This window comes from Galeopterus variegatus, unplaced genomic scaffold (genome assembly GCF_000696425.1).
Source record: "Galeopterus variegatus unplaced genomic scaffold, G_variegatus-3.0.2 Scaffold821, whole genome shotgun sequence".
Lineage (NCBI taxonomy): Eukaryota > Metazoa > Chordata > Mammalia > Dermoptera > Cynocephalidae > Galeopterus > Galeopterus variegatus.
Window position 1 is genome coordinate 134,876 of NW_007726932.1, and position 17,592 is coordinate 152,467.

A 17,592-nucleotide genomic window follows, 5' to 3' on the forward strand; every position below is an offset into this window, starting at 1 on the left:
CCTCGGTGTTGCGCCCGCCCCTCACTCAGCCAGTGAGCCGCCGGTCTGTATGTGGGATCCGAAACCTCGGCCGGAGCGCCACCGCACTCCCCAAGCGGCGCACTGTAGCAGTGCGCCACCGGCCCGGCCCGGCAGTCTCCTTTTACGTGGACATTTCTAGAATTTTTGGTTCAATGACTGTACGAGCAATTTGCCTCTATTTGTTTTTTTTTTTTTTTTTGTCTTTTTCCGTGTCCGGCAACGGATCGCAACCCTCAGTGTTGCCCCCGACTCGGACAGGGACCGGCAACGGGATTGCAACCCTCAGTGTTGCTCCCGCGCCTCGCTCAGCCAGTGAGCGGGAACCGGTCTGTATGTGGGATCCGAACCCTCGGGCGGGAGCGCCACCGCGCTTCCCAAACGGCGCACTATCCAGTGCGCCACCGGGCCGGCCCCGCCTCTATTTGTTTTTTATTAGCTTTTTGTACCATAATTTCAACACTGCAATATTTTAAGATACTGGCTCACTCCCTACTGCACTGTAACTGGGTAATGTACCAATTTGGAAACTAAACAAAGGTGCCAAAGTCTAATAAAACACTTATTCCTACTCCTGTCCACCCAGTAAGGATTTGTAGAGAAATATTAAAAATTAAACTAAAATTCACTACACAAATTAGAAACATCCATGTGGTTAATTGCTTCTCAGTTAATTTTCATTTAAAAAGGGCTGGCCCCATGGCTCACTCAGGAGAGTGCGGCGCTTGGAGCGCCAGGGCCACAGGTTTGGATCCTATATAGGGATGGCTGGTGCGCTCACTGGCTGAGCATGGTGCAGACCACACCATGCCGAGGGTTGCGATCCCCTTATTGGTCAAAAAGAAAAAAAAAAATTCATTAAAAAAAAAATGCACAAGGTACTACAATATGTCAAAATGTGGAATACTGAAGAGACAGCAATCTGATCGCTGGGTTAAAACCAAGCATCCCAGTCATCTGGCATTTGGTCTAGCACCAGGCAGCAACCCTTGCCTCATCAACAATGTAATTTGGCCCTGGTGTCCCAACCTCGTCACTTTGACAGGACACTGGGAAGTTTACCAGAGAAACACAATGGGAGTGATAAAATTGGAAGGCAGAGTTAGCCAGCCTGGATATCTGGTCTTGGATGCTAAAACCCAATCATTACAAAGTGATCTAGGGCTTTGGATTTGTTAGCCAGAATCTCCCAGGTGTAAACAACTGACTCTTTTTACATAAATCAAACCTCTTTGGAAACAACATTAGCCCTTTGCAAGTGATAAATCAGTAAAGTGAGATAACTTTAGTTCAAGTGACTGGAGAGCCTGAAATAAAGGAAGAAATGGGACTTTTGTTTCAGTCATTCAGTTTTCCACGGACTTTTACTGATGACCCACTGTGTGTGAGGTTCCTCCTTAAGGCAGACAGAGACATTTGAGAACCTCAAGGAAGTGCTAATTTAGTAGCATTAACCAGTCTTCTACATTTCTTGCCACAATATGCTATAAACCTTGCCCTACAAATCCTTTCTTGACTATTTGTCACTCCTCACCTTCTCCAGCACCCTAGCGTACATGAGACTTGAGTGGGAAAATGTGACTTTTGCTCAGAGTTGATATATTCCACGTGAGCCCTCCTTGAAGCCTGCAATTGGATAATTATTTATTTGAGTCTGCTCACTTTCTGATGATTTATAACCAAACAGCTTTATGGACAAACCCGCTCAGACCTAAAGAGCCAAACATGGTGCTGAGCTGGGGTAGAGAGCTGCCAGATGTACAGGTTAACAAGCTGGGCCATTTGAAGGTGCAAAACTCCAGAGCAGATGGTATGTGCTCTGAACTCTCAAGACCCAAGTGCCACTTACCAGAGGACAGCTTTATTCATTAGAACTGCTTACAGTTCAACAGCCAGAGGCCTCTTATGCTCAGAAGAAACTAGTGTGGCAACACTGAGCATCCCCCTAACAAGGGAAGACTGTGTGGACAGTATTTCTAGCATAGAGATACCCTTCAGAAACAACTCTTATTAATGCCCATGATATATATCAATTGCTGTGGTGCTGCTGTCTCATCCCAATGTCTTGCAGTTTAATTGGGTGAGGAGAAAGGGTAGAGGTTACAGTCAGTGTTAAAGTGCCCTTCCCACTAACATCCTATGGAGCAGGAAGGGAGGAGAATCATGTTTAGTTCTCTTCCAGCATTCTTTGGTAGGAGAAGATTGCTGACCCCTTTACTGAAAGAAAAGAGAAGGGGTACAGCTGGCTACCATCTCTGATCCAGTTTTTCTTCCAAGAGACTCGTCTCATTCTTCCTCACCCCTCAGGTTATATACCAACATGGGTCTAAAGACGGAGCATAGGGAAAGTCCACGTATATTATGCTGGTGGCCATGGTCTGTCTTCCTATGATAAAAATTCACATTAACTATCATGCAATCCGTTCCTTATAAGCAATGAGTAATCTTTCTAAAGCATAAATCCAACAATGTCACACCCTACAAACTACTGCAGCATCTCTTCCCTTGCCTAAAAAACAAACTGCAAGCTCCTTAATCGTGCATACAGAGTCTTCTAGGATTTTACTTGTATGTACCCCTCGAGCGTCAGCTCCTATAATCTCCTTAATCCATACTACAGTTCCCACAAATACGTGGCTTTTTCACCTTCTGCTCACCCACCTGTCAATGCCCAGATAGGTATTTTTGCTAAGGGGAGCCTAGGGAGTAAGGATAAAATTATCCTTTACTGAACATTTACCACATGCCAGAGAGTATGTGAAGAGCTCTACGTACTCTCATTTTCAAAATTCTAATTTCATTACAGATGAAATTTCTAGTTTTAGTACTGTGCAGATAGGCCAATTCACACAAGAGCACTTAATAATTATGTTTCAAGTGAAAGGAGGAAGAGGAGTGAAGGAGAAGGGTTTCTGTGCAAAATGAATTTTTAATGGCTTTATGGAGGTATAATTGATATATAATAAACTGCACACATTTGAAGTACGCAATTTGATCAGTTTTAACATATGTATACCTCTGTGGAGACATCACCACAACAAGAGAGTGAACACATACATCACCTCCAAAATTTTCCCATGCCCCTTTGTAATTTTTCAGCCCTTCCCTGCTTGCCTGTAGACAACAACTGATTTTCTTTCTGTGACTGTAGATTAAATGTTTTTTAAAATTTCATATAAATGAAATCACACAGTATATATTCTTTTTTGACTGGGTTCTTCTGCTCAGCATGATTATTTTGGGATTTACCCACGTTGTTAAATGTATCAACAGTTCATTGCTTTTTATTGCAAAGTAGTCTGTATTCCATTTTATGGATAGACTCCAATCTGCTTATCCATTCACTTGTTGATGAGCATTTGGGTTGTTTCCAGTATGGGACTATTATAAATAAAGCTACACACACACACAAATTCATGTACAAGTCTGCATGGAGACAGAGTTTCTTTTCTCTTGGGTAAACATACAGAGGAACAACAGAAGCAATATGGTAGGTACATGCTTAATTTTTTAAGAACCTACCAAACTGTTTTACAAACTGATTGTACCATCTTTTGTATTCCCATCAGCAAAATATGAGAGTTCCAGTTACTCTGCATCCCCCCAGACTTCGTATGATCACTATTCTAAGTTTTCCTACCAAACTGTTTTACAAACTGATTGTACCATCTTTTGTATTCCCATCAGCAATATATGAGAGTTCCAGTTACTCTGCATCCCCCCAGACTTCGTATGATCACTATTCTAAGTTTTTGTGCTAAGCAACTTAATGATCTCATTCTCTCTTAAACCTAGAGGTAGGAATAACTAGGCCCATTGTGGAGATGAAAAGACTGAGGACCAAAGAGGTTAAATGAAACATCCAAAATGTACGATGTTTAGGTTCAGAGCACCATAGGACAGTAGGGGAGGAGGGAGTGGCCAGTAGGACAGCTGTTAGGATCAGAGGGAGACAAGAGGGCAACTGGGATCTGAAACAACACATACTTGGGACAGTATTGTGACTTATAGTGCAAGGATCTCAGGAACCCATATCTGGATTTGGCAGTTCCTGGACTTCCTATCAGCAGATTATATTCTTTTATGATTTTCTGTGCTTGGAGAAAAGTTCTTTCTGAAAAAACGGGATGGTCTCTGATGTTCTGAGATAAGCCAAAGAACAGAGATTTGTCTGCTTATCCTGACTCTAGTTATAAACGCGGGGCCTGGGTTCCTGTGGCTGTGCCTCTTGGTGGCTGAGGTTTCAAAATGAAAGACAACTAAGGGAAAAGTGGGCTCCAGGCAGTGCTCCATATGGGGCACTGGGCAGATTTGAGAACCCTTGTTGAGTTTTCCCTTTGAGCAGAAATTTCTCTTTCTGAGTATCCCTCTGTTCAAACCTTGAATGGTCGAAGCCTTTGTTTTGATGTAGTAAGTGCTTTCCTTATTAGTTCTAGCTTGGTTCAGTTTTACACAGCTGTACTTGCTATTCAGGCTTAAACACAGGGTTACGGTGGTGAAGACTCCAACTACCATCAGTGACTGCATCTGAAATTAGCTGACGCATCACAGCAGGAGGAAAGAGGACTGCACCATCCCAAGCCACCCGCTAACACCATGATTGCAAAGAGCTGGTTTCAGAGGTTGTTCAGAGAGAAGCCTGGTTATCACCAAGGTCACAGCAGGTAACAGAAAGGAGACGGTTTCATAGGCTTTTGATAGGAATATGAGCAGATGAAACCAAACAGCAGAAATAAACCCTCAGCAACCAGTACGTTTGCCCATCACATCCTGGGTGCATGAATGGTCTCCACAAAAACCACGCATTGGGGCATTTTTCTTCACTGCGCCTAGAGGCAGGGTGAAGGTTTTTACTAAGCATTCTAAAAGAGAAAGTAAGAATTTTGTTTTAAAATATATTGGGGTTTGTGTGTAAATATACATATATTTATATAGTTGGAAGTAGTCATCAGACTGTCAGACAATGATTGTCTCTAGGGCATGGAGTAATGACAGTCATTTCTCTTTCCCCACTTTAGTTGTTGTTTGGAAAAAGATTAAACAGTGGGCAATATTACTTGTAAAATCCAATATATATATATATATATACATTTAAAAAATGGATGGATATATATATATAATTTAAAATATATATATATATTTTAAATATATATATTTAAATAACAAAACAACATAATATAAAATGAGAAATAAGGCATAGTCTATTTATATACACTATTAATGATCAAAAAGTTCAAAATAGCTTTCAAACCTGCTCTATCTATTTAAAATATATATATATATATTTAAAATATATATATTTAAATAACAAAACAACATAATATAAAATGAGAAATAAGGCATAATCTATTTATATACACTATTAATGATCAAAAAGTTCAAAATAGCTTTCAAACCTGCTCTATCTTTTCTAGTCCCTCAGGGTTTCTTCAAACTACTGCCATCTTTTGTCAATGTATTATAGTAGACTCTTAACTAGTTTTCTTACCTCTAGCTGCTTCTTAATTGTGTTCATTCGCAAGTACATCCCCAAATTCCCATTCCAAAATACCCTATGCTCACATTTCTCCCACATTTATAAACTTCTGTTGGCTCTTCACAGCTTCAAGGAGAAAATCCAAACAGCACCCTTCACAACTTGGCTCTGCTGCTTTTTACCACATCGTTGCCTCCTCCGGAGAGTCCAGCCCCACAGACCCAGACCGGGTGGGAGTGCAGCAGAGGGAAGACCATGCAGAATTCAGCATACGCCTGAGCGAATATTTCATCTTAAGAAAGGGTGACAGGTATTTCAGCTTATAAGCTACTAGTATTTAAAATCAACTTCTTATACCAAAGTCTCCTTCCCTCTTGCAGAGTCGACTTGTGCAAAGCTTGTCTTCCTACCTGTGTGTAAGAAACAATATATTGGCTTACCTAGAAAGACAGTAACTGGCTAAAAAAGCTCTGGATGAACCTATCATCTACAGGGTTTCTCAGATTTTGGCAGGGTAGCCTGTATCTTCCCTACCTGAAGTATGCTTCTTTTCCTGTATGCAAAACTACCTGTATAGATAGACCCACAAGCCATGCCTTTGCTTTTCATAGAAAATAATCTAGTCCTTTAACAGATAGTGCCAAGATATGATAGTGAGATCTTACCACACTGCACTGGGCCAGCCTAGCTCCTACTAGTTTTACCAGTTGTAGTGTTTTCTTGCTTCATTACAGTCACCTAAATATAATTTCTGAAACCTAGAATCATTCTTTTGTGGCTAAAGTTTACCACTTCCATTCTGGCCATGTCCCAATATCTTCATTCTACAAGTCACAGGTTTAGCGATGATAAAACAAGATGGCAGTGATCTCCTGTATCCTCCTTAACAAAAGCAAAAATAAACTTCATGGGGATTGATATTTTGCAAGAAAATAAGAACACTGCTTGTTCTTTATGCTATGCTAATGAACTCAACTGATGAGAAATTTCTCAAGTATCTCCCTAGTATAATCAAAATGAATTCAATTTCCTGAAACAGTAAATAGTTATTACTGAACTCACTGCACAATCTTTTCCCTTTTTTTATTTGTTACTATGGAAATCTTCCATTTAAAACACTTAAACTGTTAAATCTAACAAAAATGGAAGGGCTGTAATTCTGTAGGTTGCTAGTTCAGAAAAAGTGCCTCTTTCTGTGATCTGTTACATTTGGCAAATTGCCACTTTCCACAATTTAAATGCCATGGTTTCATGTACGCAAAGTGATATTTTTTAATTGATTACTCATGCGTCTTTAGCCATATGCTTATTATTAGGGTGTGTGCATTTTCATATAATAATTCACTGTTCCCACTTGGCAATTTTGTACCTTTAAATGTGCCAATCACCCATGTAAAACATTGTAAGCCATAGAAAGTATACAAAGAAAAATACGTGTCTCTGAAATTCTGAGATAAAAAGCGCACTGTTTGAAGACAGCTTAATTTTTCCCACAGTCCAATTCCAACACACAATATCTTCTACAACAGCTAGAATCAGTGGATGCAATTCCTGAAAACTTGTATCATTTTGAAGTTTTTATAATGAGTAAATTGCACTCATGACCTTATTGAAAAGATCTATAATCATGATCAGAAATGGCTAGAAATGAAAAACAAAATGGTAGAGACATATACTGTCAAATAGGCATCACCACAAGCCTCCTGTATATAAATGCACTGCAACTATTCCTGCCTCTAACATCCCTCAAGAATAAACTTAGAGCAAATGGTGCCAGTGTCTTTAAGCTGTTGCATGTGGTATTGTGTTTGTTTTAATATGAAATAATTATTATCTTCACAGGCTTTGATGATGCCCATCATTCCTTATAAGAAGTTCAATGGCTATCAATTTACCAACATACGTTTGGAGATCTAATTTTTTTCTGTCTATTGCATTTCACTGCCCTAACTCATGTTTTACTATTCCATTGGCTCAGGGATAGATAGAAAAAATAAAATAAAATTCAAGTTGGTTTCACAGATGGTAAATGTGTGTTATGAATTTGAAACATACTATTGGAAACATACTATCTATGCTCATTGAGTATATATTTTAGAACTTCCTCTAAGATACTTTATGAATAAAACCATAATCCAGAACCATTCACTATCTTGGTATTAGAGTTCTGCATAGTTTCATAAAATATTCACTAACCCCCCCAACAAAGAACTCATTCCAAACTTATATCTTCTGAATTACACAATATAGGTAAAAATCATCTTTTCAGTTTTCATGAGAGCTGGTATTTTGCAAGACAAGAAGAACACTGCTTATTCTTTATGCTGTACTGAGGAGCTCAACAGATGAGAAAACCAGTCAAATGCCATTAATCCATTACATGATTACACAAAGAACAGAAGTAACAATGAAAAATCAGATTCAACTAATTTCTGGAAGCACAGACTTTTCTCAATTTGAGACATTTCTATTTCATTCCTTATTTTATTCATTTAGGACACTAAATAACATGGGATTAGACTAGACCTCCAATTTCCTCACGTCTAATCAAGCTATAACCAGGCTTTCTCCTGTAGAGTGTGTCACCTAGAACTCTAGGTCTCATTTCTGACCTCAGTTGTACCAACCTGTCAGAGGTGGCTACATCCTGTGAAGGATACCACATCTTATTAGAATCAACATATTAGGGTTGTCCAATTTGCATATACACAAAGTTATAGCTGGATGGGTGAGTACAGGAGTCACGTGTATGAATCATACCCAGAATCAGCATAAGTTTGCCTAAATTAAAGATCCATGAAACGTGTAACTACCTGGGGAAAGCATGTGCACTAACATATTCTGACCCTCTAATTGTGAAAACCTTGAACAGCTTGATAACATTTGCTCTATATGACATACTGTTCCTTCCTCTTCTGGAAAGTTGAGTCTGCCGTCTCACGATGACTCATTCGATGTGATTAATGTACATCACCCTGTAGGGAGCCTAGGGTGGAAAGGTGACCCAAACTCTTCTATATGAGCCCATCTGGCTACATTTTGTGCATATATAACTGGTCAACTCTAATATGTTGTATAGCTCACATACTAGATCCAAGGCAGTGACAACCTACATAGCCACCAAGAAGAGAGAGAGAACATCTATATCAGTGACAGTAGTGACCATCACATGCTCCCACCTGGAAGATAAGGTACTGTGGTCCTCTTCTGCCATCCCAAAGAAATATGTGTGTAAGCAAAGGGGGAGGGGAATGAATGAATAGGAAAGTTTAATTTGGATAGACTAGATAACTTCATACTGGATAATCTCTTGCTAAATTGAGTAATTCTATAATAAATATGATTAACTTAGAAAGTTTACCTCTAAATTGGTTTCCAGCAGAATGAATGTGGCACAGTTCACGGCCAGTTTTAGACTCTATAGCATTGATGCCCTTTAGTCCAGGGTTTCTCTACTCTTGGAAATACCATTCTCTCTTTATAAAACTTCTTACTTGATACAAACAATTTGGTTTCAATACTTACTAAAACAAACATATTTTTGAAATGTATGTTGTGATGTGCATTTTCACTTACCTTTTCCGCTGATTGTGCCGTGCCAAAAAAAATTGGAATGAAGGCAAGCCATACTATACATGTCGTGTACATAGTGAATCCAATGGGCTTGGCTTCATTAAAATTCTCTGGTACACCCCGAGTCTTGATGGCGTACACAGTACATGTGACCATAAGAAGAATGCTATATCCCAAGGAGCAAATGATTTGGAGATCTGTAATGTCACATTTGAGAACTCCCCTGGCCTGCTCAGGGTTCATTGTCTTATGTTCATCATAGTCTATGATTATGTTGGGAGGGTCAACACCAAACCAAATGAAAACACCTAGAAGCTGAACTGATATTAAACTGGAAGTGATTGCCAGCTGAGACGTCGGGCTTATGAGTCTGGGAGCTGTCACCGATTTCTTGCCCTGTTCAAATATGCGATAAATCCTATTGGTTTTGGTCAAGAGAGCTGCATAACTAATGCACATACCCAAACCCAAGAAAACTCTCCGGAAAGAGCACACGGCCACATCAGGTTTGGCTATCATCAGGAAAGTGATGATATAGCAAAGAAAGATCCCTGTCAACAGAACGTAGCTGAGTTCCCGCCCAGATGCCCGGACGATGGGCGTGTCATTGTAGCGGATGAAAGTCACCATGACAAAGATGGTGGCGATGATCCCCAACATTGCCAGGAAGACGGGGATAACAGCCCAGGGGGAGTGCCACTCAAGTTTGATGATGGGGATATCCTGGCAGCCGGTTCGGTTTTCATTGGGTCGTTGGTCGTAGGGGCAATGCTGGCATGTCATCTCATCAAACTGGTACTGGTACCCGTCGCAGGGCTCACAGGTCCAGCAACAAGGGGTTCCCTTCTGCGTCTTCTTTCTTTGCCCGGGCTTACAGGGTAGTGTGCACACCGAGGGGGGGATCTCCCGGACTCCTTTACCCCACTGCATGTCCTCTATCTGCAGCATAAGAAACAAGAAGGTGGAAGAGGCAGATTACTGAAGAGAAAAGAAAAAGAACAGCAGGCAGCAGCTGACATTTGGGGCTTGGTGAGGTTACACAGCTTTCCCCTGGCTGGTAAGAGTGACAAGCAGCAATTGACCCCACGCCATCTCACTCCAGCAACCTCACTCTTCACCATTAAAGAGTGTGTTCCAAACGTGCTTGATTATAAGAATTCCCTGAGACAAAAATTTAAAATACACTCTCCCTGTTCCCATATCTGACCTCCCAAATGTGAATATTTCGAAACATACAAAACCTTGGGATCTGTGTTTTTAACAAGTGCCCAGAGGACTTTGAGCAGATCAACTAAGAAACACTGATGTGAGCTCTACTGCCTCCCCCTGGATAATAAGTGCAAATGTCCCAAATCAAGTTAAAACAAGAACAACAAAAACCTTTAATAATGTGAAAAAGTACACTCTGTATAATATTTATTTATTTTTTTTTACAAAAGAACCTTGTTAGGTGCTTTTATAAAAATTGTTTTTTAAATTATTTTGGATGCTACTGTGGTACTGACACCGTCTCTAAAATTCTGTAGGGATCACTGCCATTTTCATTGAGAATTTTTGAAGCAAAGTGAATATATTCTTTTACTTATCACAGAGGAACAATAAGGCTCATTATTAAAGATTTTAATTGTACTAGACTATATCCTAAAAGTTCAGGAAGCATTTGATAAGAAAATAATATGGTCTGGGAACCTTTCAAGATTGGCCATGCACCTATATGGAGAGGAAATTTAAACTAAAACACTATATCTTACAGGAGAATGGAAGTGCATTTGCTTAATTAGAATATTGGTTTTCTGGAGAAGAACTCATCACCAGTGGTATTCTGAGAAATTGGGACATTAGAAACAATGTAAAGCCTTACTATTGGGCTGAAATCTCATTGTAGTGAGCATCTGTCCTCTTTGCTCACACAGCATCTGCTCTTCCTCTTTCCTGACATCAGGTGCTTGGATTTCTACATGCTTTCTGTGGAGTTGAACTTACACTGAACCTCCAGGGTTGCACATAACCTGGCCAGTTAGTATATTAGGGTGGTTCTCAAACTTAAGTGTGCATAAGAATCACTTGGAGTATTGGTAACAGCTCAGTTTGCTAAACCCCACTCCCAGATTTTCTGATTCGTTAGGTCTGGGATGGGGCCTGAGAACATGCATTTCTAACAAGATCCTCAGTGATGCTGAGGGGGACTGTCCAGGCACTACCCTTTGATATGTCCAACCTCCTAGCCATAGAGATTGAGTCAAGGGTGGGATCATTATTTCCCAAGTCATAAAATTTATTTTCGTAACTTTTACTGAGATTACACAGGATAAAAATCATTGTTTCTGCTGAACTTGGAGTTTCCAGGATATAAGGCTGCTGGTGCTCATGGCTACAAGAAAAGAGTTTATCAGAGAAAGAAGCCACCACAAAGGAAAACAGTGTGGAGAGAAAAAGATTCCTGGTGAAGTTACTGGATGTAGCTCTGCCTGAAGCAGAAATTTCCGTAGACTATGCCATTATGTAAGGCAGTAAGTTCAACTATACTAAAACACTTTAAAATTTATTTCTGTTACTGGCAAACAAGAGTCCTAAGCAATATATGCGTTAAATGCATAGTTTCAGTATCCACAAAGGAAAAAAAAAAAACAAACAACTAAGTCAGTAGATCATTTTACAGAATAAATTCTAATTTAAAAATATGGCTGATTTTCCCTGTACCTGGTTAATTGAAATTTTTGGGTTTTGGTTATAAATATTCATGGGGTACAAAGCAAATTGTTACCACTCATGCCCAAGATGTGATGGCCAGATCCATATTGGCAGCATGCCCATTACCACAAATGGTGATTATACCCCATGTCCTCCACCCAATTATTGCTGACCTCCTTCCCCAACCCCTTTGCCCCACTCCACTTTGTATCCCTAGGTGTGTTCTCTCCCTCTGCAAGCCCAACGCACCACTGTGGTCTTTCTTTCCTTCCATCTTTCTCTTTTAGCTCCCATTTATGAGTAAGGACGTGTGGTATTTATCCCTCTGTGCTTTGCTTATTTAACTCAACATAAGCTTCTCCAAGCTCATCCATATTATTGCAAATGGGAGAATTTCATTCTTTTTTATGGCAGGGTAGTATTCCATGGTGTATATACACCACAGTTTCCTTATCCAGTTGTCCATTGATAGACATTTCAGTTGGTTCCATATCTTGGCTATTGTGAATAGAGCTGTGATAAACATGGTAATACAGGTATCCCTTCAACATGATGATCTCCATTCCTTTGGGTATATACCCAAAAGTGGGATTGTGGGATCATATGTTGTTGTTTGAGAAAATGCCATACTGTTTTCTGTAGTGGTTGTACTAATTTACAGTCCCACCAACAGTATAGGAGGGTTCCCTTCTCTCCACTTTCTTGCCTGCATTTGTTATTCTTCATCTTTTTGATTATAGTCAGTATAACTGAGGTGAGGTGATATCTCAATGTGGTTTTAATTTGCATTTCCCTGATGACTAGTGATGCTGAGCATTTTTTTCATGTACCTGTTGGCCATTTGTATGTCTTCCTTGGAAAATGTCTGTTCAGTTCCTTTGCCCATTTTTTAATTGAGTTATTTGGGTTTTTTTTTTTTTTTTTTTTACTGTATAATTGCTTGAGTTCTCTGTATATTCTGGGTATTAATTCCTTGTCAGATGCAAAGCTATCACAAATTTTTTCCCACTCTGTAGGTTGTCATTTCACTCTGTTGATTGTTTCCTTTGCTGTGCAGAAGGTTTCGAGTTTGATATAGTCCCATTTGTTTATTTTTCCTTCTGTTGCTTGTGCTTTTGGGCTCATGTTCACAAAGTCGGTACCCGGATCTAGTTCCTAAAGTGTTTCACCTATATTTTTCCTTAGTAATTTTACAGTTTCATTTCTTATACTTAAGTCTTCAATCCATTTTGAGTTGATTTTAGTATATGATGAGAGCTACATGTTTAGTTTCATTCTTCTGCATATGAATATCCAATTTTCCCAGCACCACTTATTGAAGAGGCAGTCTTTTCCCCAATGTATGTTTTTGCTGCCTTTGTCAAATATCAGATGGCTGTAAGCCTGAGAAGTGATTTCTGGGTTCTCAATTCTTCTCCAGTGGTCTGAGTGCCTATTTTTATGCCAGTACCATGCTGTTTTGGTTACTATAGCTTTGTAGTATAATTTGAAATCAGATAGTGTTATGCCTCTGGTTTTATTTTATTATTTTTTGCTCAGGATTGCTTTTGCTATTTAGGGTCTTTTTCTGTTCCATATGAATGTCGAGACTGTTTTTTCCATTTCTGTAAAGAATGCCATTGGTATTTTGATGGGGATTGAATTGAATCTGTAGATTGCTTTGGGTAGTACAAACATTTTCACAATGTTAGTTCTTCCAATCCAAGAGCATGGATTGTCATTCCATCTTTTTGTGTCTAATTTCTTTCAATAATGGTTTATAGTTCTCATTGTAAAGATCTTTCACCTCCTTGGTTAAATTGATTGCTAGGTATTTTATTTTTTGTGTGAGTATTGCAAATGGGCTTACTTTCTTGATTATTCTTTCTTTTCATTCAATACTGGAGAATATAAATGCAACCGATTTTTGGTCATTTATTTTGTATCCTGCAACATTACTGAAATTAACAACCAGCTCTAGGAGTTTTTTGACAGTCTTTAGGTTTTTCTATATACAGTTTCACATCATCTGCAAATAGGGACAGTTTGACTTCATCTTTTCCAGTCTGGATGCCCTTCATTTCTTTCTCTTGCCTGATTGCTCTGACTAGTACCTCCAGTTCTATGTTAAATAGAAGTGGTGAGAGTGGGCATCCTTGTCTTGTTCCTATTCCCTATTCAGAATGATACTGGTGGTGGGCTTGTCATAGATGGTTTTTATTGTGTTGAGATACTTTCCTTCTATACCTAATTTGTTGAGAGTCTTCATCATGAAAGGATGTTGGATTTTGTCAAATGCTTTTTCAGCATCTATTGAGATAATCATATGGTTTTTGTCCTTGATTTTATTGATGTGATGTATCACATTTGTTGACTGTTGTATATTGAACCATCCTTGCATCCCTAGGATGAATCCCACTTGATCATGGTGTATAATTTTTTTGATGTATTTCTGTATTCTGATCCCTAATATTTTGTTTAAGATTTTTGCATCTATGTTCATCAAGGATATTGGCATGTAATTTTCTTTTTTTGTTGTGTCTTTATCTCATTTTCATATCAGTTTTATGTTGGCCTCATAGAATGAGTTTGGGAGAATGGCTTCTGTTTCAATTTTTTGGAATAGTTTGAAGGGAGTTGGTATTAAATCCTCTTTAAAGGTTTGGTAGAATTCAGCTGTATAGCCATATAGACCTGGGCTTTTCTTTGTTGGAAGATTGCTGATTACCACTTCAATCTCATTGCTTGTTTTTGTTTGTTCAGTTTTTCTATCTCTTCTTGGTTCAGTCTGGGTAGTTTGTATGTGTCCAGAAACTTATCCATATCCTCCAGGTTTTCATATTGTCATACAAGTGTTTATAATAGTCTCTAATGATTCTTCATACTTTTGTGGTATTGGTTGTAATGTCCCCCTTTTCATTTCTGATTTTGTTATTTAGGTCTTCTCTCTTCTTATTTTTGGTTAACCTAGCTAATAGTTTGTCTATTTTATTTATCTTCTCAAAAGACCAACTTTTTGTTTTGTTGATCTTTTCTATATTTTTTTTGGGGGGGAGGTCTATTTCATTTAGTTCTGCTCTGATCTTAATTATTCTCTCTGTCTACTACCTTTAGGATTGGATTGTTGTTGTTTTTCAAGTTCTTTGAGGCATAGTGTTAGGTCGTTTATTTGAAGTCTTTCCCTTCCTTTGATTAAGCATTTATTGCAATAAATTTGCCTCTTAGTACTGCTTTTGAAGTATCCCACAGGTTTTGTATAATGTATCTTTATTTTCATTAGTTTCAAGAAATTTTTTGATTTCCTGTTTAATTTTTTCTTGGACCCATAGGTCATTCAGGAGCCTATTGTTTAGTTCCCATGTATTTGCATAGTTTCCAGGGTTTTGCTTGTTATTAATTTCCAGGTTTAGTCCATTGTGGTCTGCAAAGATACTTGGAATGATTTTAATTTGTTTTTAATTGCTGAGACTAGATTTGTGACCTAATATGTGGTCTATCCTGGAGAATGTTCCATATGCTGATGAGAAGAAAGTATATTCTTTAACTATTGGGTGAAATGTTCAGTATATATCTGCCAGGTCCAGTTGGCCTAAGGTGTAATTTAAATCCTATGTCTCTTTATAGATTTGTTTCCTGGAAGATCTGTCCCATACTGAGAGAAGGGTGTTCAGGTCACCCACTATTAATGTATTAGGGCCTATTTCTTTCTTTAGGTCTAAGAGTATTTACTTTGTATATCTGGGTGCTCCAGTATTGGGTGCATACATATTTATGATCACTATGTCTTCTAGCTAGATAGATGCTTTTATCATTACATAGTAGCCTTCTTAATCTTTTTATGTTTTTTGGTTTAAAGTCTGCTTTATCCAATATAAGAATAGCTACTCCTGCTTGTTTTTGATTTCTTTTGCATGGTATATCATTTTTCATCTCTTCACTTTTAGTATGTGTGTGTCTCTACAAGTGAGATGGGTCTCTTGAAGACAGTATATAATTGGGTCTAGATTTTTAATCCATCAGTCAATCTGTGTCTTTTGAATGGGGAGTTTAATCCATTCACATTTAGGCTAGTTATTGGCGGATATTGTTTAATTCCTGTCATTTAATTGCTGTTTGTTTAGATGTTTTAAATATCATTTGATCATCACACCCCCTTTTATTTCTCTTCTTCAATGTTAGTTGGAAATTTGAGATAGTATGATTTAGCTTCTTTCTCTTTCTCACTGACATTTTTGTTTTAACATCAGATTTTGCTCTTTCTTGTGTATTCATGATAGTGGTCACCATTATTCAGATTCCAGATGGACTCCCTTGAGAATTTCTTGTAGGACTGGTCATGTAGCGGTGAACTCCCACAATTTTTGTTTTTCTGGGAAATATACTATTTCTCCCTCATCTCTGAAGGAGAGCCTTGCTTGATATAGAATTCTTGGCTGGCATTTTTTTTCTTTTAGCATTTTGAATATATCTTTCCACTTTCTCATGGCCTTTAGGGTTTCAGTTGAGAAGTCTACTGTTAGTCTGATGGGGGTTCCTTTATAGGTGACTTGACACTTTACTCTTGCTACTTTTAGAATCTCTCTTTGTGTTTGAGCTTTGCAAATTTGACTATAATGTGTCTTGGAGAGGATCTTTTTGGATTGAATCTGTTTGTGGACCTTTGAGCTTCCTAGATCAGAAGGTCTGCATCTCTCCCTACACCTGGGAAGTTTTCTGTTATTATTTCCTTGAATAGGTTTTCAATACCTTTTCCTTTCTCTTCCCCTTCTGGAATACACACAATTTGGGCGTTAGAGCACTTGAGGTTGTCTGCTATCTCTCTTTGATTTTCCTCATTATTTTAAATTCTTTATTCCTTTTTTTTTTTTTTTTTTCATCTGCCTGGGTTATTTCAAAAAGACCATCTTTGAAATCTGAAATTCTTTCTTCTTCTTGTTTAAGTCTGCTGCTCAAGCTCTCTGTTGTGTTTTTTTATTTCATTGAGTGAATCTTTCATTTCTAGGAGTTCTGATATACTCTTTTTTAAGGTATTAATTTCTCTATAATTTCCTGTTTCATATTCTGGATATTTTTTCTTGTTTCATTGTGTTCTCTCATTGAGTCTTCTTTCATCTCTTTGAATTTTCTTAAGATCACTGCTTGGAATTCCTTTTCAGACATTTCAAGGATTCCCTGTTCTATGTGGTCTGGAATTTGAACATCACTATATTCCTTTGGTGGTGTAATATCTTCTTGTTTGTTTGTAGTTCTAGTGTTTTTTTGTTGATGTTTGGTCATCTGGTAGAGGACTTGCTTCTTCTATTACTCTGGGTTTAGCTATGAGGATAAAGATTTCCTCCTCTATTTGCAGACTCTACTGGTGACTCTTCTTATACCCATGTAGTCAAGTGAGTGGCAGGTTGCCTGTAGCATGGCCCTGTCTGCTACTGTGGTGGTGAACTGTCCTTGTGGTGACAGAAGGTGTGGCAGTGTCTATATTATACCATCTTGGCTCCTACTCCAGCTTTCCATGGCCATAGACTGAGCCCCTGATGCCATGAAGGTCTTAGCTCACCTCGGCAGCTGCTGGGCTGTATGTGCTTCCCTTCCCCCTGGGGCCTTAGACCGGGCCCCAGTGCCACACCAGCCTCCTACTTGAATTTTTAGTATAAGTGAACCAAAAAATACATGAGAGAGATCCTGGAAAATCTAATCCTTCTTTTTAAGTGAATAATTTTAAGAGATAAGGGGGAAAAAAACCCCAAAATTTATTGCTCATTGTAATTTTAGTGTTATGTTACTACAGAATACACAGCATATCAGGTAGCAAATCTCCCATCAATATTCGAATGTGAACTACTTCCAAACTCTGAAAA

General features: G+C 38.6%; 1 protein-coding gene across 1 annotated transcript in view; it reads right to left on the minus strand.

The window, feature by feature from the left end:
* GRM7 (glutamate receptor, metabotropic 7) overlaps positions 1-17,592 on the minus strand; it is a 387,698-nt gene that overhangs the window by 125,397 nt on the left and 244,709 nt on the right. The window contains exon 7 of the mRNA XM_008572684.1: positions 9,071-10,006. Coding sequence (XP_008570906.1) covers positions 9,071-10,006 — 936 coding nt within the window. The remainder of the gene's footprint in view (positions 1-9,070; positions 10,007-17,592) is intronic.